At 36.2% G+C, this 21,896-nt stretch overlaps 1 protein-coding gene and 1 pseudogene across 10 annotated transcripts in view; both read left to right on the top strand.

Moving 5' to 3' along the window:
• The window catches only part of DAAM2 (dishevelled associated activator of morphogenesis 2), a 242,941-nt gene that overhangs the window by 208,772 nt on the left and 12,273 nt on the right, over positions 1–21,896 (top strand). For all 10 annotated transcript variants that reach the window (XM_039337096.1, XM_039337092.1, XM_039337089.1 and 7 more), the window contains 7 exons: positions 2,951–3,035; positions 7,488–7,594; positions 8,429–8,517; positions 9,134–9,302; positions 10,807–10,914; positions 13,592–13,652; positions 18,335–18,466. In XM_039337096.1, the coding sequence (XP_039193030.1) occupies positions 2,951–3,035; positions 7,488–7,594; positions 8,429–8,517; positions 9,134–9,302; positions 10,807–10,914; positions 13,592–13,652; positions 18,335–18,466 (751 nt within the window). The remainder of the gene's footprint in view (positions 1–2,950; positions 3,036–7,487; positions 7,595–8,428; positions 8,518–9,133; positions 9,303–10,806; positions 10,915–13,591; positions 13,653–18,334; positions 18,467–21,896) is intronic.
• LOC120305413 lies at positions 10,921–11,096 on the top strand (annotated as a pseudogene).

The following is a 21,896-nucleotide window of genomic DNA, read 5'->3' as shown; positions in this document are numbered from 1 at the left end:
TTGCTTGTCTGCTTTTGAACTCTGTGTGAATAGCACATTTGTGGTCATGTGGCTTGCTGACTGTAATGAGACTGTTTTGTAAGCAATTGCTTGCTCATCTAGCTAGCCTCAAGTGCAGCTTAACAGTATCGGCAGTGATCATTCAGATGTACCACAGGCTTTATATAGGCCTTACAGTAGCCTCATTGAGTTGTCTCTTAACATGGGGCCTGGCAGGCCCCTTCGAGAGAGGGATGTGCCGCTTGAGCCAGATGTTTCCCTATTAGTTGCTGGGCAAAGGCAGCTGCATATGCATTTCTTGGATTTAACACCATCTCCGTTGAGCATTTTTAAATGCTTCAAGAGAGTCATACCATAAAAAAGCTGCCAAACTCTTGTACTTGGACATTAAAAACTTGGTGAGGCTTCTGATGCAGCTCTCCTGGCCAGGAACAGTGCAAATTTCTTTGTGTGTCTTGCTTCATGGTTCTGAAATCTGAGTTACAGGAAACTTGTCTTGGGAAGGAAAAAGCTAATTCGTTCTCCATGGCCTCTTCAGCTTTTGGCTCCTTCGCTAAAGCCAATGCCAGTTGGAAGGATGAGTGTTATCTGTTTCCATACACAAAGAGGAACTATTGTCCAATAAATATTAATTCTATGTGTTTATTTGAAAATGATGGGCCATTAGAAAAGCTTTCCTGAAATGCTGATGTTTAATACGCAGTTAAAATTAGAATCCAGTGCTTATATACCCTCAGCAAGACAGATGGGTATATCCTATTTTGATTCTGCTCTTTGAATTTAGTAAGCTGCCAGGATTTAAACTGCTAAATAAACAAATCCCTTATTTTGTTTTTGAATACCTGGAGGAAAGAGAGCTAAAGAAAAAAAGTTATTTTAAAACTAAAAGCCTTATTCTAATTGGTCAGTTCTTCATTACACAGGCAGTCCCCAACTTTACAACTGATTACTTAAACCATTCAGAGGTATGACAGACCTTCTCAGAACTATTTACAACCTGGTTTTGCAGTTATGAGGGCTGTGTATGCAGACATATACACACACACGCACACAGTAATGTGATTGGGCTGTTGGCAGCTAGCTCACCTTTATGGCCATTTGCAGTATCCTTTAGTCATGTGACCACAATTTGACTTTTTTGGTCGTTTATTTCTGGTTTCTGGCAAAAAAATGGCCACTAGAAAAATAAATAAATTTGCTTAATGACCCCAGTGTTAGCTTAACAATCATAGCATTTGCTTAACAAACACCACAAAAAATGTTGAAAAATGGGATCTGGTCACATAATGCCTAACAATCATAATTCTGGGCTCGATTACAGTTGTAAGTTGGGGACTACATGTAATGTCTCTTTATTTTGTACTGTAACATGTTTGGATTTGATTTGTTAAGTCATATAGTGTGTTATGATGTCATTTGCAGATGTGAGTTAATTTTTTTATGCTGTGAATTTACTTTATGGTGTAATAAATATGAATTAACAATAAAAAACAGATACACAATCCAAAAATATAACAACAATATCAAAATAGTGATGTCAAATACTATAAAATATAATAGAAATTTTAATATTCACAATTATTGATCACAATTTCATCCCTTCTGCTCTCCTTGCCTTTTTCTATAGTATGCTAAAAATCAAGCTTTGGAATTTTCCATAATTGTGAATTATATTTATCTGCCCTGGTCAATTGCAAAAATGTAAAAGTTTCTTGAAGAGAATCCCGAAGGCTTTTCTGCATGACGAGTCATTAGTGGAAAGTTATTGTGACGTACATGTTTTGTTCAAAGCACATAATATATTCTGAGTTACCACTCATGGGTTGCCATGAATGTAACCATTGCTTGCTCAATAGTAGTAACTGTGAGAGGGACCTCGGAGTCTTAATGGACAATCATTTAAATATGAGCCCAGCAGTGTGCTGCAGCTGCCAAAAAGGCCAACACAGTGCTGGGCTGCATTAACAGAGGTATAGAATCAAGATCACATGAAGTATTAATACCACTTTACAATGCCTTGGTAAGGCCACACTTGGAATACTGCATCCAGTTTTGGTCACCATGATGTAAAAAAAATGTTGAGACTCTAGAAAGAGTACAGAGAAGAGCAACAAAGATGATTAGGGGACTGGAGGCTAAAACATATAAGGAACGGTTGCTGGAATTGGGTATGTCTAGTTTAATGAAGAGAAGGATGAGGGGGACATGATAGCAGTGTTCCAATATCTCAGGGGCTGCCACAAAGAAGAGGGAGTCAAGCTATTCTCCAAAGCACCTGAAGGCAGGACAAGAAGCAACGGATGGAAACCAATCAAGGAGAGAAGCAACCTAGAACTAAGGAGAAACTTCCTGACAGTTAGAACAATTAACCAGTGGAACAACCTGCCTCCAGAAGCGGTGAATGCTCCAACAGTGGAAGTTTTTAAGAAGAGACTGGACAGCCATTTGTCTGAAATGGTATAGGGTTTCCTGCCTGAGCAGGGGGTTGGACTAGATGAACTCCAAGGTCCCTTCCAACTTTTATTATTATTATTATTATTATTATTATTATTATTATTATTATTATTCATTTGGCTTTAGCAATCTTCTTTGTGATCTTTCATTTGTTTGTATATTTATGGATATAAAGGAAGGTTTTACAATAGAACCTCAATGGAGGTCTCTGGAGATTCTCAACCATCCAGGTCATAGTTGACCCAAAGGTGCTTTTCCAAAAGGCAACTGGGCTTTCTTGTTTTTTCCCTTAAAAACATTTCTTCTCACCTAAGAAGCTTCTTCTGTTTAGAACTGAAAAAGCTTCTTGGATGAGAAGCAAGACATTTTCAAGGAAAAAAACAAAGTCCAGTTGCCTTTTGGAAAAGCATCTTTGGGACATCCTTACTGAAGTTTCACATTTGTCCCAAATGAATTATGTGAGCAAAGTAATTAGAGCGTTATGATATTATTACAGGTTGAAGCTATCTAATGAAGAAATTCGGCAGGCAATTTTGAAAATGGACGAAGAAGAAGATCTGGCGAAAGATATGTTGGAACAGGTGAAAAAACTTAGTTACTTAAACATGACATCAGTGGTAAAAGGAGAGTGTGTTTCTCTTCTCATTAAGTTACATCTCAGCAAGCAATTTGTATAAACAAGCCAGCACAATGATCAGATTACAGTAGTGGCCAAAATTGTGGAAACCTTTTAGAAAAGTATATTTTTGAGGTTTGATGGCTAATAACACCACTTTTTTGGATTAGTACCATAAAATTATGTATCAATGAAAAGATAATTTAATCAAGAATGTAATGCAACACAATTTGTTCAATTATCTGTACTGTATTCTATGAAAAGTTGTAGCCAAATAACCAGAAAAAGGAAGCACAACTTGCTTAGGTTGATATTCAGGTAGCTTTCCTTCATCTGATTGTAGCCAATGAGCACGAGTGTTTAGAGAGCTAATCAGGTATCACCTTTTCTTGGCAATGACCTAATCAGATCACAGGAGGATTCAGTTATTGATGTCATGTATTGAAGCTGAGAGGAGGACATTTGTCAGTGTGTTACGTGATCACTAACAAGTTGATTGGTTTTTTTGTGTTCTTTCATTTAGTCAGCTTGTAAAATGAAAAAACATTAAAGTAATGGTGCAAAGACTTGACTGGTTGCCCAGAAAGCGATGTAAAATAGTATTATTAAGTAAACAAGGCTACAGTTATAAAGAAATTAGGAGAAAAATTGGTGGAAACTTAACCAAAGGTGGCATTTCTACTGTACACTTTTCCCAAAAGTTTTCCACAATTTTGGCCACTACCGTACTTTCAGGTTTTTTCCCCTCCAAAGCTCCTCACTGCTGTTGAGTTGATGAGTATAATAAGGGTGTAAATAGATTGTTACTAATGTCCTTGTACTTTAGATGAAGAGTTATTGGTCCTGAACATGAAAAATAGCAGGGAGAAAGAGATTTTTAAAATCTGGGAGAAAGAAAGAAGGCAAAAGGAACAGTATAGTGTGTATTGGTATTTCACAAAAACAGCAAAATCATTAGAGGAAGCCTATGTTCATTTTAAAATTCATTTTTTTCTAACTTTTGCAACACTAGTTATTCCTATTCCTTTTCCATTCCTCACATGTCTTGTCTGGGAAGATGCATTCATAAGGATTTTATCTCTCCCTGTTAATTTGCTGTTGTAATCTTGATAGCTTGAAATTCTATGCTGTTTTGTATCCCTATTTATACTATAATTTCTAGATTCTTACTTGAATGCCTTGGGAATTACAAAGATAATAAGAGAATGGGTATAAATGTTTTTCAATCAATAAGTATTCCAAAAGAAAGTGACTTAGAGCGTTACTCATTTCTTGCATGGACTACATTCATGAGACAGGATTATTTGTACAAGGAATGAACGGTGTTTTGAATTTGAAAGGGAGAAATTGCTTCAGAGCACGCTAAGGCATGAACATTGCACCTGTCGGCAGCTCTTTAAACTTGTCTTTTCCCAGGATCACGTGCAAGCATTGGAGGGAAAGAACAGCTGAGCTACTTTAAGTAGTTGCTAACAGGTGCTACGTATCCCCATGCTTTGAAGCATCTTTTTAAAATCTGTGACATTGCACAGCCTCGCCTATGTATGTATACACACATGTACACGTAGCTCTTTTGGGGTAAAGTGTGACATACTAAAAATGATCTGCAATGACCTTTAGCAAAGCAATAATTAGGGACCATAGAGACATTCTTGGATTCAGTGGTGGCTAATGCATGTGATATGTTTAACTTTAGCTGTTATACTTTCTGAAGAGAAACTCAGCTATTTTCCAATAATACTGGTCTCTTAACATTCCTGTTCTCAAGATCTAAGGCTAGAGATGGCTAATTACATGTAGTCCTGGACTTACAACATTTCATTTTGTGACCACTTTTTTATGGTATGGGAAAAACAAAATCCATAAGTACTTTCAAAACCACTATATAAGAAACACATTATCATTAACATGGGGAAAAATAAAATGTAAAATACACTTGAAAATTCCAGGATGGCTTTCAACAATGGGGGCATTTGTACATCCAAATTTAGTTAATTTTTGAAAAAAAATGGACATACAGAGATATTCTAAATTCTGAAGGGAACTTAAAATCTAAACAAGAAATGGAAAATCAGGATATTTATCGTGGTGGGAATAATTACAAATGCAAGTTAGCTATGATAAAGATGTTAAACTATATGGATTCTATAAGGAACAAAACTTGTTTGATAAGATATTATTAACCTCTGATGAGAAATTAATTAAGAAAATTTATAATTTTCTATTGAACTTAAAAATGGAAAGTGAACAAGTTAAAGAAACAATGATAATATGGGCAAATTTTTTTGGATATAACATAGAATTAGAAAAATGGCAAAACTTGTGGGAAAGAAATTATAAATTGACAATGTCAACTTCTTATAAAGGAAACTTATATAAAATGTTTTATAGATGGCACTTGCCACTAGCAAGATTAGTAAAAATGTTTAAAAACATGCCAGATAGATGTTGGAAATGTAAACACAAGTCAGGTACTTACCATGTTTGATGGACATGTGCCAAGGTAAAGAGTTATTGGAAAAAAAATACGTGGCTAGAAAAGATATTGGGAAAACATGTAGATTTTAAACCTGAATTTTTTTTATTAGGTATAATGCCAGAAAAGACTGATAAACAAAGCATATATTTGATTTTACATGTAATAACAGCATCAAGAATTATATTCGCACAATACTGGAAAAATGAAGAAATACTATCAGATGAAAAAATAATTAAAATACTAGAATGTGTGGAGATGGACAGGCTTACTTTGAGGTTGAAAGAAAAAGAAGAAACAGAATATTATCAAACTTGGGACTTATTTTATCAATTGCTAGAGAAAAGAATAAAGGATTAGGAATTAAATCTGTATTAGTGAATGTAAAACTCAGACAACACGTTTGTTGAACAAGTACTATTGAATGTTTGAAAAAAATCAAACAAACAAACATTGTAACAAAGTTACAATGGCACTGAAAAATGTGACTTATGGCCGTTTTCCAGAAGACCTTTGTAGCATCTCCATCCTCACGTGATCAAAATTTAGATACTTAGCAGCTGACTCATATTTATGACCACTGTTTGCAACCTTCTGACAAGCAAAGTCAATGGAGAAGCCAGATTCATCGAACAACCAGTTTGCTAACTTATTAACTGCGGTGATTCACTTAACAACTGTGGCAAGAAAAGTCGTAAAATGGGGCAAAATGTATTTAACAAATGTCTCACTTGACAACAGAAATGTTGGGCTCAATTTTGGTTGTAAGTCGAGGACACCTGTATAATTAACCTTTATTTTACCTGTCTATGGAGATTCTCAGTCATCCAGGTCATGGTTTATCCCAAAGGTGCTTTTTTTTCAGGAGGCAACTGGACTTTCTTGTGTTTCTTTTGAAGACATTTTGCTTCTCATCCAAGAAGCTTCTTCAGCTCTGGCTGGATGGTGGCGAATGGAAGGATTTATATTCCTTGCAGACAGCTGGTCATTTGCATTCTTTTTAGAGAGTCGTTGAAACCATTTTGGAGGTTTACCTGTGTCCTCAGGGTTACCTGTGAGATGCAAATGTGTGTGGAACCTTCTTGGCTGCAGGATGTTTTCTGCCCTGTGTCCCTTCACTGTTGAAGACAGGCACATGCTATTGGGGATGAGTCTGTGCTGTCTGAATCTCAAACTGATTTTACCTGTACACATTTTTTCACTTTTGCAATAGATTTCTTACATTGTCAATAGCTCATCTGTGGCCCGGTAACAGTTAAACTACTCCTTGGGATAATTAATGAATTGGTAAACATGCATATAAACTAGGCTGATCTTCCAGCATATTTTGGAAGTGGCAATTGGATGTGTGAAACCAAGCCTTAATCACAGCAGATAGATTAAAAAAAAATCTGTTGCTGAATGAGCTGTATTTTGAGTTCAAACTTTGAATGAGCACCCTATAAATCTAGTCATATCGACATTGTTCATTATCTTTCTGAGCAGCCATTTTAGTAATGTGCTAGAGGGGATGAAGGGGAGAATAGATAGAACTTTGTATTGGAGGAAGAATGGGAAGAACACTTTTAGTGCTTTATTTACAGTGCTACATTCTGAAAGGCCTTATATGTCAAAGAAGTTCTTTATTAAATATCAACAAGATACCCAGCAAATAGTAGCTGGAAGTGAGATATCCTACATGGAAATGTGAAGTATGTAACAAAGTCACAGTAGGAAGATAAAGAATCAAGCAAATGTCTCAGGAAGATCACTTTCATTACTTCAGATGCATTGGTTCAAAAATACTATTATAGCAGGATGTAGGCCAGCATTTTCAATACCATTTTTTTTGTTCATTTTTATGCTGTCAATCTCCCTGTCTGGTTGTTTCATTTTGTCTGTATTGTTGTTGTTGTTGTTGTTGTTGTTGTTGTTTTAAAAAAAACACTTTTGGTGTTCCAGCTACTGAAGTTTGTTCCAGAGAAGAGTGATATTGACCTGTTGGAAGAACATAAGCATGAAATTGATCGCATGGCAAGAGCAGATCGTTTCCTCTATGAAATGAGCAGGTGCATATAAGTGTATACTTAGGTCTGTTTGCATGTGATGGAGAATAAAAAAAAAGACAGAAAGAGAGGGAATATAATAATGTAAATTAACTTTTTCTATAGAAGAACATGGGGGTGCTGACTAAGTGATTAAGATGCTGGGTTTGTCAGCAGCTCAGGTTCAAGATCTGAGTGCCATACAACAGGGTGAGCTCCTGTCCTCACCCCAGCTCCTGCCCACCTAGCAGTTCAAAAGCATGCAAACGCAAGTAGATAAATAGTAACAGAGCTCCATGATGTCATGCTAGCCACATGACAATGGAAAGGTCTTTGGATGGCGCTGGCTCAGTGGCGTTGAAATGGAGATGAGCACCACCAGCAACGCCAAGCGGAACAAAATCCGCAAGGACTCCTTTACTTTTTTACAGAAGAATATAGCCCTCATAATTCCTAGACAATATGACCTTGCCAACTCACAATTATGGAAGTTAAATCTAATAAGTTGAGAATACCCAGATGGGAATGGCGGATACAGTACAATATTTCAAATATACTGGAAATATACTGGGAAAATATTTCTTTCATTGAACTAGAAACTTCTTCCTCCTCTTTTTCCTTTTTTCCTCAATATATTTTCTTTTTTAGGGAAATACAAATGCATGATTGATCCTTGGCTGCAAGACATTATCTCCAGGCAGAGCAGCTGATAGCATTTTTTTTTTTCATATTCAGGGATTTCTGTTGTTCTAGTAAGAAAAGAGACATTGAATAAAAATGGATTGGTCTTACAGGTATTCTGTTTGATTGAAAGACTTATTGAAATGCAGCTCAGATCTCTGACTCCTTTCTTTCTAGGATTGACCACTACCAACAAAGACTTCAGGCATTATTCTTTAAGAAGAAGTTTCCAGAGAGGCTTGCTGAAGCTAAGCCAAAAGTGGAAGGTAAGTTATTTTCTTTACAAACAGTAGCATATTTCAGGTGTCAGAGGTGTCATCCTGCCCAAGGAATGCTGCGTGCTGAAGCATTCTGTGCAAGCTTAAGGAGAAGAAAATCAGTGCCACTACAGTTTGTGTTATGAATTGAACAGCCTGGATTTTCTAGCTCTTTGGCAGGATCCTAGTTTCTTAATGGGTTAGTTGGAGCTTAACGGTCCTGGGGAGTGCAACAAGATTATTATAGAAGAAAGCTTGTCACAATCCTTCCTTCCTTGACAATCTCATTTTCTAGTAGCAATGAGAGGGTTGAGAATGGAGCAGGCAGGGAGTGCAGGTTCCCCACTTTTGCTGTATGCATCCTGATTTGTACTGCAAAATCTCTTTAGTGAAATACCTGTGTCTCCCAAAAGCTTTTTCTGCAGAATTAGAACCACCCAAACACACACATTCAGTGGACAATTTCCACACTCAGTATTGCACTTCCTGTGTTGAAAAGTGAGAGAGGAGTTTTGGCTTTAGAAAAATGTAGTATGCATTGTTAGGGGGTCCTTCCCCTACGTTCTCCCTTTCAACTATCATCATTCCAGTACGTCACTCTAAGGTCACTTCTTGTTTCTTTCAGCTATTCTCCTGGCTTCCAGAGAGCTGATCCGCAGCAAGCACCTGAAGCAGCTCTTAGAGGTTGTGTTGGCCTTTGGCAATTACATGAACAAGGGACAAAGAGGGAATGCATACGGCTTTAAGGTTTCCAGCCTGAATAAGATTGCAGACACCAAATCTAGCATAGATAAGTAGGTTCACTTACTGAGGATAAATCTTCAATACTGTACTTAAGTAAAAAAAAAAAAAGTTTTAAGGGAGTTTTTTTAATATAAAAAAACAATTAAAATTCAGTCTATTAATTTTATACATCATATATAAGCATCCACATCTGAAAAGATTTTACATTAAAAGTGGTTACAGTCCATATAATTAATTTTGGTGCAAGTTTGAAACAGAGAAAATAGCTTTGTATCAAAAGGATATTTCTGCTAGTCTTGAAATATAATGACAGTTACTCTAGGTAGAACTAAAAGACAGCAATGTTTTTAAAACTGAAAAAAATCTCTGCAAGGTTAAAATTATTAATGATATGTGTGCAATTCTGAGCTGAAATTTTTTAGTACACTCATGAGAATTTACAAAAAAGCCCATTTTCAGGGGATAGTAAACTATTTCAAATCTAAGAGGCAGAGTATTTCTCTTTGTATAAATAGCCAGCACTTTCTTTTGGAATTGTCTTTGCTGCTACAAGAAACTAGTGATGGTTCATGATCTCTGTAGCTGTTTTACTCCACAGTGCTTCTATCCAATGACACTTGATGATTAGAAAGAAATGTTTTGTTTTTCATTTTGAAAGCATCCATAAATGTATGTATCATCCTTCCATATCACTGGGAGTGAACTTGTTGGGGTTTTTTTCAGCATAAAAATGTTATTTTAAAAGAAGAAGGGAAGTCAGGTTCTCTTGAAAGCTATTAGGAATGTTATTTTTTCTAAGCCAAATTGTCAGCACCTCTTTCCTGCTCTTCCAAATTGTTCCACTTTCACAGCCGGGGAATGGGGTTCAGAAGATAGGTACTTGCATCCCCAAATGAAAACTATCTCAGGGATCTGAGCAAAGGCAAGACTCTTCATTTGGAAATTACACGCACAAATAAAACAATATAGCCATTGAATAGTCTTCTTGGAGGCTTGGGGTGTTTTGCTGGGAGACCTTTGTACTTTGTACAGTGTTTCTTCTGTTGTTGAGTCATTTGCAAATAATCATTTGAGCCTTCAGGGCAGAGGTGGGAACATCTAGTACACCAGATGTTGTTGAAATGCAGCTCCCAGAATGTCAAGAGTGCTGGCAGTCATCATACACATCACATCTGAAGACAAAACTTTCCTCACTCTTACTTTAGCACAAAACATGTGAAATATTAAATTAATAAAAGCATTTACATGGCTGCTTGGTCAAATAAAATGACTCGGGTGGTGTCCAAAAAGGGAAGAAAAATCAAACCAAGTAAGAAACAATATTTACCATTAAACCCTAGTAAAACAATAAAATGGCAATCAGAGTTGCTCCTCAGATTGAAGACTCTACTCAGTCTGACCCAAAAGCCTGGGGAAATAGCTATTACAGCAATTTTATTTTAAAAATGTGGATGTTAGACTCAGAGTTTGATTTCATTTTAAGCTTTTCAGATACAGCATGGTAATTACCCTTATGATCTTGTTTCCTGTCTCTTTCATTCCTATTTCTCTTAGGAATATTACATTATTACATTACTTGATAATGATCTTTGAAAAGAATTACCTAAATGTGCTTGACATACAGTCTGAACTGCAAAATCTTCCGGAAGCAGCAAAAGTCAAGTAAGTATCATTTCTTGCCATTTGGCTAAGATCAACTGTATTATCTGTTTTTACCAGTTTAATATCTGATATGTTCTCATTGCAGCCTATCCAGAATTATTCTGTGAGATGGGTAGACCCTACTTTTGACCATCAATCTCACTCACAGAGCAACTCTAGGCGATGTATAATGAGAACATATCAGATATTAAACTGATACTTTAGAAATAAATAAAGTGGTGCTGCTGCTAAAGTAATAATGAGTGATTATGATGAGATATGTTTATGGTCTATAGATCAGCATTCTGTGTAAATGAGACAAACAGAAGAAAATATCATAATTATCAGTCAAAAATATAATTAACTTTAGAAAATCATTTTCAGATTAAAGTGCTTGACCTCAAGAGTCTTTGACTTTTAATCAATGAATACATTTATAATTCACTTAGTTAATAATGAATAATATTCTTGAGTATTGCTGAGAATAAATATTCTATTTCAGAATATGTAATTCTAAACAGGAAATGATCTAACGAAAGTGCCCAAGATGAGATGGGCCATAACAATTGCATTGCAATACATTAATTTATAGATTAATATTGAATAATTAAATATGTAATAAGTATTAATATTCTTAGTAGTCCATGAATTATAAATAAAGAGAGCATGCTTTTTAAAATGTGAGAATATCCCAAAGTGAACATTTGTCAGGTGAATAATATTAAAATTGTACATCCATCTCAGTATCTTTTAAATATGTTGTGTAGTCTTTAGTGCTTAAAATATTGCAGAATTATGAATCAAAGAAGAACCAAAGCCTTATGATAATATCAGAGCATTCCCACAATAACTTTAATAGCTTTTGATCACTTGGATTTGGTAGAAAAACAGAAAACAAAATATGACCATTGATGAAACTGAAAGTCAGGATTATTTTTTTTTTATAAAATTAACAATAGCAATCAGTTACATCAGTAAAAGATACCTTAAATTCTGTAAGTTCCTGTTCCAGTTATTCCTTTTCACTAATTTAAAGATGTTGTTTGATTCATAGTGTGATTCTCTGCTATTGTATCTGAAAGTAAATGTTAGATATATGAAGGTCAATAAATCCTAGTGATTTCAGAAGGACTAAAGGACATCAAGATAACTGTACCAGTTCTTTATTGCCTTACTTTGGAGCATGTTGATGTTTTGAATTGTGCTTATTTCATACACAGTTCTGGTTTTAGCTCATGCATGAATTGGTATCCGATATATAGTGTTCGTATTCCAAGCATTAATTTCATTTTATATGCTAATATGTAACCCTTCTACTTCTAGAAAAAAATTAATGAACAAAATGTATTAAGTTAACAAGCACAAAGAAGCAACATAACATAACCTAGATAAAGTATAATTAAATCAGGAAAAATATCAAAAGGTTTTCGCCTATCACAAAAATACATTAAGATCCAATACATTAAGATCTAAACATTTCTGCCACAATTCCTATAGCAAATCTGGGGTGGAGGTGGGGATACCAAAGAATAGCCAGTATTAAGTCCAGGAGACCCAATACAATTTCATTTCAGACAAGTGGTTGTTCAATCTCTTCTTAAAAACATCCAGTGTTGGAGCACCCACAACTTCTGAAGACTTGTCTTTTGAGTGATCGATCATTCTGTCAGGAATTTTCTCTCCAAGGCTTCCATTCTGAGATTCAGTGTAACTTCAGTTCATTCCCCAGAACAAACGTTTGCCACACTGAAATCTGCCCCCAAAGTTTAACCAATTTAGCCTATTTTGATCAGTTATGTATCTTAAATGGGACACATAATTATGTTGATTTTAACATAATTGGAAGAAATTAAAGATTAAAAAAAAATACTTGAAGCAGCATCTAGGAACAGCGGAGAAACTGCAAAGCTGATGAAAGCATTTGCAGTATGTCCATGCTTTCTGGTCTCAATCCAGACATGGTTGAATGTTACTATCTCTGACAGCATGCTTTAAAAAAACTAAATAAGCAGGCAGCAACTTTAATGAGATGTCTATTAAAGCAACTGTATCTTTTTATACTTGCACAGAAGGCTAAAAGGGTTACAGCTGTTTTAAATAAATGCTGTTCCTATCCTTTGCATTTGGAAACATCATTTCCAAATCAATTTGAGAGCACACACAGCCCCAAGAAATAGTTAATTGTTGGTATAAGGAGTATTTATGATCCCAGTCAGATGGATCTCCTGGAGCTACCTTCTTTTGTCTTTTAAGCAATTAACAATTAATGAATAACATTTCTATCACGCCTTCCCACAATAGGTGCTTAGAGGGACTGGCAATATGGTTATTTTTATTTTTAGAAATTAATCAACATGGAATCAACTAAATAAATACAAGAACACCAAATAACAGCAAACAAGGACTGTTGTGTTTCATTTAAGCTGGTCAGATGAAAAGGCTTAGTTGTCATAGCTCTGGTAGCCTGCCTCCTATGTGCAGCTATCTGAAGCCAAATCTCATATTTTTGAAGAATCTAAGTGTTCTCTTAAAAGCCAGTGAACAGCAGAATGGACATGTCTCTCTGTTCTGCTAGTATCTGCTGGGGGGCTGGTGCTGGGAGGAAAATAAGACAGATGGTTGTCTTTACTTCAGCAGTTCCTCTACCATCCTTATAACATTGCACTTTTGTTTTAAACCACTCTCTATCTCCTTGCAGCCTAGTGGAATTGGAGAAAGAAGTTAATAATATAAAGACTGGGTTGAAAGCTGTTGAAGCTGTAAGTATGTCATAGTTTCTAAACACACTACTTTAAAAACACCCACCAGGGTGTTTTGTTGGGAGAAGAAGGAGCTTTTCTTTCTTGTCAAGCTAAAGCCTGTTTCTCTGAGACCATTCCCTACCCCTCACCTCTATATCTCTTGCAAAAGCTGATGTGATGATATTAACAGATGTGCAGGGAAGTTTGTTTGATCTGGGCTGTGAGCAAGGGAACGGCAATTTGATAAACTGTGCTAATTCAAATGTTGAACACTTTTTTCTTCTTTCAGAGACTTTTAGTCTTTGAGCAGGTGTTAGATGTGGTCTCTTTGGACAGGTTTACACAGGCAGGGTGTAGCCTAAGCATTAAGGCATTTATTACCTGCCAGAATGATTGCCAAGTAGGGAGAGAGCAGGCAGAGCAAGTCTGAAAGGAGATAGCCACCTTGCTGTACAGCCTTACCCAACCCAGTGCTCTTCATATGTATCAATCTTTTATTCCACAGAATTATTGAGTTACTGGAAGGGCTGAAGTCCAACACACCTAGAGGGGCCCCCAATGGGGGAAGGCTATCATATAGTTTTAAACTAGTTGTTACAATAAGAAGTAAACACAACTGCTTCCTATTCAAAGTCTTTAAACATGATTCTTTTTTCCCAGTAGAATGCATTTTGCCCTTTTAATGTCTTAACAGAACCTTGTATGTGATATAGTTGCATAGATTGTAGGGAGCTCTCTAAGATCAGTCCAGATATGGCTGGCATTTATTCAGATTGTCAGGCAGGACTCTTTTGTCTCTCTTTCTGCAGGCAAATGCTACCTTATGAATGAACCATGGCATTTCATGCCATTTCTGGATTTTCTATAGTTCTTGCATACCAATTGTGTAGGGGGGAAAATCCATTGTAACTTGTTTTTAAAATAAAGGTTTGGGATATTGCAACCTTGTATTTTAGGGAGTATCTCAGTCTTTGAATAGTCTTTCTATTTTCTGAATTAGTTGCACAGGCTCTGGGATACTTTCTGTGGGATCACACTGAACTCATAAGGAATGGAGCCAGCCAGCTTTTGCAAACAGAAAGACTTAGTCATAAAGGATTCTTTAGGGTATTGCAAATGCATGAACTGGGGGTAGGAGCTACAGCCAATAACATCTTCTTTCTCATTTTATCTGTCTTGGGCCTTCTGTGTGGCCTTCCTTTAGTCATGGTTCTTGCCTGTGACTTGAGACTGCTAGATTAGTTTGCAATACCAAACATCCTCTTAAGATTAAATATTTGCAGCAAGTTGAGAGCATTTTAGAGACTTATCATTTTATTTATTTTCTCTTGCTGAATTACTTGACTGCAAACACTTTTTTTCCCAGTAATTTCCTTAAGAGAGTTGGTGCAGTCCTCTGGAGACAGAACAATGAAATGTTAATGCCAAGCTTTACTCCATGTTCATATTTCATTTGTAAGGAATGATTCTAACACAGGACTGTAACATATACCCAGTCACCATATAATGGGTGAAGTAGCCTTTGGTGGTGGTCTGTATTAGTAGACAGGATATATTCAAAGTACAGGATAGCACTTTTTTCTTAAGAGCTATAAATATTATGCTCCCCTGTGAGGTTACTTAGGAAGAATGGTTATACGGGAAAGTTATAACAGTTCCTTGTTTTCACTCCTTTCTTCCTCTGTGAGACTTCAACTGATTGAATTAAATCATTTTAATTTGCTGCTATTCTGTTTATCTACAAATGGCATTTTAATCCTTATTGTTAGACAAAGAGATATTTAGCAGGGGTTTTTTTACTATATAAGTGAGGACTCGGCTAGATGAGAGGACTCATCTCTCACTTAGATTAGTCCTCACTTGTAAAAAAAAATGGGTAAAGACCTCCTTGTCTAATAATAAAGTTTAAAATGATGAGCTGGAAGTACACGGAAGTGGCATCAATTCCTTGCTTCTCTTGAAGGATAATAAACCTTACAGTACTACAGATCAGGGATTTATTTCCAAGCATCTTTAGTCCCTGTTAGACCCATTCAGACTTCCTTTTAACTTACATTCAGAGTAAATTTTGGAATTCATTCCAAATTCCACGGTCAAGTTTAAATAATACCTTGTTGCTCTTCAAGCTGCACACCCTTGACTCATAAGCCCTCAGAAAAGGTATTTGAATGGGAGATACAGGCATCTTTCCTTTCAATATGGGGGGAAATGTCATTCTAGAAGATATTAAAACCTACCTCCAATTCATTAAGTTCTTCTCAATGTGTATTTTTAATATGCATTTTAAAGCCAAATATTATAGGAAGTCAAGCAATGGCAAACAGGTGGTCAGTTTGTTTGCTAATCCTGAGAAGGTAGTTCTCAAACATTAAGTGTACTGCTTGACAAATTCTCTTTTGTAGGCCCATCTTCCAGAACAGGCAGAAAGAACTTTGTGTCCCAGCAACTCTTTTAAATAAAAGCGTGAGATTGCAAGATGCAATTCTTGAATGGCATGCCACTTACTCTCAACCTAGCCAGTGTCCTTGCGGTACCTTCCCCTTCTTCTTGGCCAAGCATTTTATCCCATTCATGCACCAGTTCCTTTCCCTCCCATATCACTTTATGATTATTATAAAACTTGGCAGCCAACATCTCCCTGTATAGCTCATTCATTTCACTCTTTTGGAGGTATGTAAAAAATAGCACTGTAACAACAATAGAAGGCCGTTGTTGGGAGGAGACGACAGGGAAAGCGAAGAGAAAAAAAAAGGCGCAACTGTTGACTGCATTCCAACATGTTCTCACCACAGTCCTAGCACTGACAGTGGAGAGGGTTCTTCAAGGCCCCTTCTTACAAACATCAGACTAAAAATAGGTTTACAGTCAGCTGCTCACAGAGGCACTTTGTAATCCCTCGCTTCCCAGGGCTGGCAGCACCATTTAAAAATGAGATGTGAGCCTAGCTTTGAGAAACTTCACAGACTACAGCCAGCAAAGCAAAGTAAATCAAAATGGAAAGCTGTAAACCCTCTCTTCTCTTTATGAGGATTGCTGCCAAGGCATCAGCTCTCCTGCCAATGGCATTTGTAACTTTTATGGGATTGACTTCACTGTAAAACAGTTCGACAAAACAGTAGAAAGCAGGATTTTTAAACACACGTCTTAAGTTGGATGCTGTCTATAACAATGCAGTGTTGGTTTCTAAGCTTTTCCTCAAGGCAAAGGATAAAATAAACAGTGTTCTAAACAATGCCCTCCAATGCCCTGAAAGCAATAAATAAACCATGATTGTAAGAAAGCCATCAATATTTGCTACCTCAGCTTAGAGGAAAAGAACAGAGGAGTAGATAAAAAGAAGCAATGCCTAATAATTGCCAAACAAAATACTGTTGTAGCATTGGGGAACGAAGTCCTGTTGCTTGGATAAAGATGTGCTAATGGATCCAAAGTCAAGCCTCAGGGATTTGTTAGAAGTGGCATAGGCATGTATCTTAATACCCAGATACTTATTGTTAGTCAAAGTAGGCAATAATGAGTTAGATAAACCAAGTTTAGGCAGCTTACTCTAATTCTACAATTTTCTGGATTTCCTGCCTTAAATATAATCAGATACTTCACCTTCTTTTTCATGAAATCAAATTCTTAATGCTTGCTTATAAATCCATTTTTTCTCCAGGATCAATACACAAAGAGATCACCTTAAAAACTTGTGCAGGAAATAAAATTGTGTGGGATGGATGAGATCAAGGGAGATTCAATCCAGTTCTCCTTAATCTGCACTCCTAAACTACTATTGTATCAAATTTGAATCATGAGATCAATTTCCAGACTTCTAGTGGAGTCCTCTGGCAAAAAGATTTTCTCAAAACCTTCATTTTGAGGGAAAAAAATGTGACAAGAGCAGCAAACGTAATCTCAAAATCTAATGAATGATTATTCTAATTTGTTGGGATGATGGTGGTAATCATCATCCCAACAATGTTCTGTTCTGTAAGTGAAGGCTATGCAGAAGTTAGAATTTAAGTGAGTAAATTTAAGTGGTAAACTTTGTGAGGAAGTAACAGTCTTGCAAAGAAGGGGATAACAACTATGTTTGAAATTGTCCTTGACTGACCTCCTGAGGTCATTCAGAATATTTGCAAGGTTTTTTTTTTCTTTTCTTTTTTTTTTAGAAATGTTCAGACAACCTGAATCATAATAGGATGGGATCTTTCATGTTGTTAAAACTGGAAAGAAAAGTAAAGCGATATTGCATGGTAGCAAGCTAAGATGATTAAAGACCTGGAGACAAAAAACATATGAAGAACAGTTGCAGGAGTTTGGTATGGCTAGTCTAGAGAAGAGAAAGTTAGGGGTGACATGATAGCAATATCCCAGTATTTGAGGGGCTGCCACAAAGAGGAGGGGGTCATCTTATTTTCAAAAGTACCAGAAGGCAAGATAACATCACTGTGTCTCAGGACATACCTCCTGCAGCTTTTGAGGCAAAAGAAAGTGGTCATCCACTTCTGGTTTGTTGTGATGTGTGAACTTAACCAATGGTGGTTTTCAATAATTCTAGTTAAACCAAGCTGATGATTTGGATATGGGAATTATTTTTAAATGAGTTCAGTTGCCATTTTTCAGTGTTTCTTCCAAAGTTTAAGTGTTATCTTTTTTATATTGTTATCTATCTTGCTAGCTACCCATTACCTGTTCCAATTTTTTTCTTTCCTTAGGAGCTAGATTATCAGAAGAGACGTATGCGAGAACCAGGTGATAAGTTCGTCCCGGTCATGAGCCACTTTATCACAGTAGCCAGTTTTAGTTTTTCTGAGCTGGAAGACCTTCTGAATGATGCAAGGGATAAGGTAAGAAATACTTTTATTTATTTTTTTCAATCAGTACTTCATGGGAATAGTTGTTTTAACCAGGCAGTAGAATGAATAAAACTGGACTTTCAGTTCTACAAACAACCCCTTTCAAGACATTTTCCTGTTATCCTTGTCTGTTTCTAAATCTCGTTCATTCTTAGTCACTGAGAGTGATCTGGTCATATTTTGGACTCAGCCTTGTACTGAATTGGGAGACCTCCAAATTGGAATTGGGGGACCTCCAAAATTTGCCCTGAAAAAGTGTCTCCTAAATATTTTAAAGCTGTAATTCCAAATCCCTCTGGCCCTTTAATCCACTATTAATTTTTGCTACATACTCAATAATAATAATAATATATTCTTAAAACTTTCAATATCAAATTTACATCATTATCTTTGAAGGAGAAGTGAACTCACCTGATGAATATAGTAACACCTTCACAGTCTGAAGGGTCTTAATCTCTCCAATATACCGTACGTTTTTTAAAAATAAATAAAAAGTGATTAAGATATAAGACTTACTCAAGCATAATCTCCATAAAGATAGTTTTGCAAGTTTGAGCTTGATATAAATCCCAACTCACAACCACTTCAATTATAAGCTGACTATGAAAACAGTTTTCGTGGTCTGCTCATAAGGAGTGGCTGTCCGGAGTCACATGGATGATCTCAATGATCTCTCCTTTGTTCTGGAGAGATTAGGCCAACTCTTATCCAGCATTCAGTGGTGATTGCTCCCAGCCAGCAAAGCCAGCAAGGCATCCACTTGCTATGGCACTTTTAGGAAGTAAGATACTTATTTCCAATGAAACATTTTTGTTTTTAAAAGTGTATGGTTCTGCCATTGTTTTACCTGATATACAGATCAGTATGTAATTGTTAAAAATAAGTTGTACATTTATTTCTTGCCCAACCCTAACTCCAATGAAATCTAGTTTTATTCATTTTGAGGGCAATCACAATATTGCAGAGTTTCAGAACTTCTGCCATAGATTATTGATCTGAAACGCTGATTTCAACAAACACACAAGTGTGATACAGTTCAGTTAATACTCTGGGTTTTTAAAAAGGGGTCTGCTGTCATATTTCAACAACCTAAGGAATTGTACTTTTATGATTGAATATGTTATGCTTTCATTTCCTTATCTAAATCTTCCCCACTCCTCAGGGAGGGTGATGATGATCCTACTGGCTAATGTAATCAAACTATCCAAGTGAACCTGTTGTAGGCTGGTTCTGATGAGTAAATAAAGGATTAAAAGCAAAGAAAAAGATATATAAATTGTTGGTGTGATCTGTATTGTTCTTGTTCCAACAAAAGCAGGAACATATGCCAACTTCCTAGCATATTACCCCAATCCAAACAGGACACTTCCTTCTGAACTGCTGTATTTCATGTTCCCAAAGGCAGCTTTTAACTTAACTAGAGAATAGACTATTATTTGCTCCTGACTAGAAGTTGGCACTATGCCCATAAGTCCCGAGGGTGAGGAAGAAACCGATAAAGAAAAGTTACAACAGCATGAAAATGTTTGAAGAATATGTCATAATGCAAATAAGGTGTGAGAATGGCATTTTTTCCTTCTTTGCTAAAGTAATAAAGACTGTTAAACAACATAAGTATACTGTTCCTTTTTTCTCCTTTATGCTAGCATAAAAGAGAAAATGTGATGTTAAAAAAGACAGAAATCCTATTATTATTTGGTTATTAGATTTTATGATGGCCAGTTATGATTTTAATTGCTTTATTTATTAGAACAGAGGGGAGGAGTTTGTTCGTAACTTGTGAATGTTCTGTTCTTGGAACTTAATTTCAGCCCCATTTTGAAGACCCCCCCAATTGTTTCTCAGTGTAACATGATTCCTTTGAACAGCACCATCACATCTCATAACAAGTACACATAAGCAGAATTAGCTGTCTGTTCTCTGACCTGCTATTCTTGCTGTGTGTCGTTTGATGTGTGGCTCTAATCCAGATTTGACTTATTACAGATTGATTTGCATCATCATGTACATCATGTACATTCTTTTTTTAGTCTGAGAAGTACGCAGCATACAGAAAAGTAAAAACAAGATAATTCTTACCTTCAAGCTTACAGTTCAGGGGTCTTTCTATATAGGTTGAACTATTAATGTGACAGCCTGGCAACCCTAATTGGCCTCAGTTTCTATGGGTCTGGCCTTTGATCACTTTAAGCCATCTCATCCTATCTTTCTTATTGAAAGTTCTTCCTGAGCCAGTTTAATGGTGGCTAAAATTATTAGCATTTTCCACTCCTTTAAAAGGAAGTACAGTATTATGTGGTAGTATGATCAGTCAGTTTTAATTCTTCATATATTCCTGTACCTACATGCAGTTCTTGGTAGGAATATCTTTATCTTGGAAGGAAAAAAGAGATGGAGTTAGTCTGGGCCATTCATCAATCAAACATTCCCTTCAAAAAGTCCTACTCTCTCATATGGGCAAAAGTTTTGTCAGCCACAAAATACATAAGAGAAGAATGAAAGCCAATACAAAATATCATTGTGCAGACCAAATTTGTGTCTGTGTAGCAAAGATTTAGTTATGATAAGTCTAAGAAGATACATCTCAGGTGGAACAGACAACAAAGAAGAAATAGACAAATAAGATAAACAATTTCTGAAAAGAAAATAAAGAAGGAGGGCAAGAAGACTGTAGCATGGCAGTAGCATGCACAGCTGACATTTCTTCACCAGCTACTGTTTCTTTGCTTCTGTTCTCACAAGTTGGGTGGTTCAATTAAGTGATAGGTTTCCAGCTTGGTTTATATCCACTGAAAGATGACTATATCCTGCCACCATGAAATGAAGTCTTTAGACTCTGAGTAATTTCAGGAAAACCAGTAGTCCACCCAATTGTGGTCTCGGTTGATGATGCCACTACATGGGTCCCAATTTGAACTTTGCCAAAGCAGCAGAAATAGTCAGCTGCTAAATCCAGTCCTGTTATATTTTGTATCCTGGGACAGGACAGAATGTTTTGCTCGCCCTGTTGTTTTAGAAAATTATGCCATACCTCTCTCTTCTCCAGTGGGGAAGAAGTTTGTCTTGCAGTGTAGCCATCACAAGGTCAGTGCAAACATGAAAGAGACTTTGAAAATGAGGAAACAAAAATGTTATAAAAATAAAATAAACATTGTATTTTATATGGTTTTACTAGAAGTCATTTTTTTTTATCTGAAAGAAACAAATATGTTATTTCAAGCTGTCAAACATCTGTCTTTTAGTTCTGGGCTAATACAGTATTAACTTGAACCCTAGAGTACATAGGGTTTTGCTTCCCAGACCCTTCACTTTTTGTTTGGTTTTTCTTCATTAAAAGGACCTTTCTTCTTGATATTTTTTAAAAAAAATATTTATTTCTGGACTGCATAGCCCATAGGACTAAAATATATAACTGGCAAGC

Source organism: Crotalus tigris, unplaced genomic scaffold, assembly GCF_016545835.1.
Source record: "Crotalus tigris isolate CLP2741 ecotype Arizona unplaced genomic scaffold, ASM1654583v1 scf7180000017668.6805642782:7212621, whole genome shotgun sequence".
In the NCBI taxonomy this organism is placed as follows: Eukaryota; Metazoa; Chordata; class Lepidosauria; order Squamata; family Viperidae; genus Crotalus; species Crotalus tigris.
This window is presented reverse-complemented; position numbering and strand designations above follow the sequence as displayed.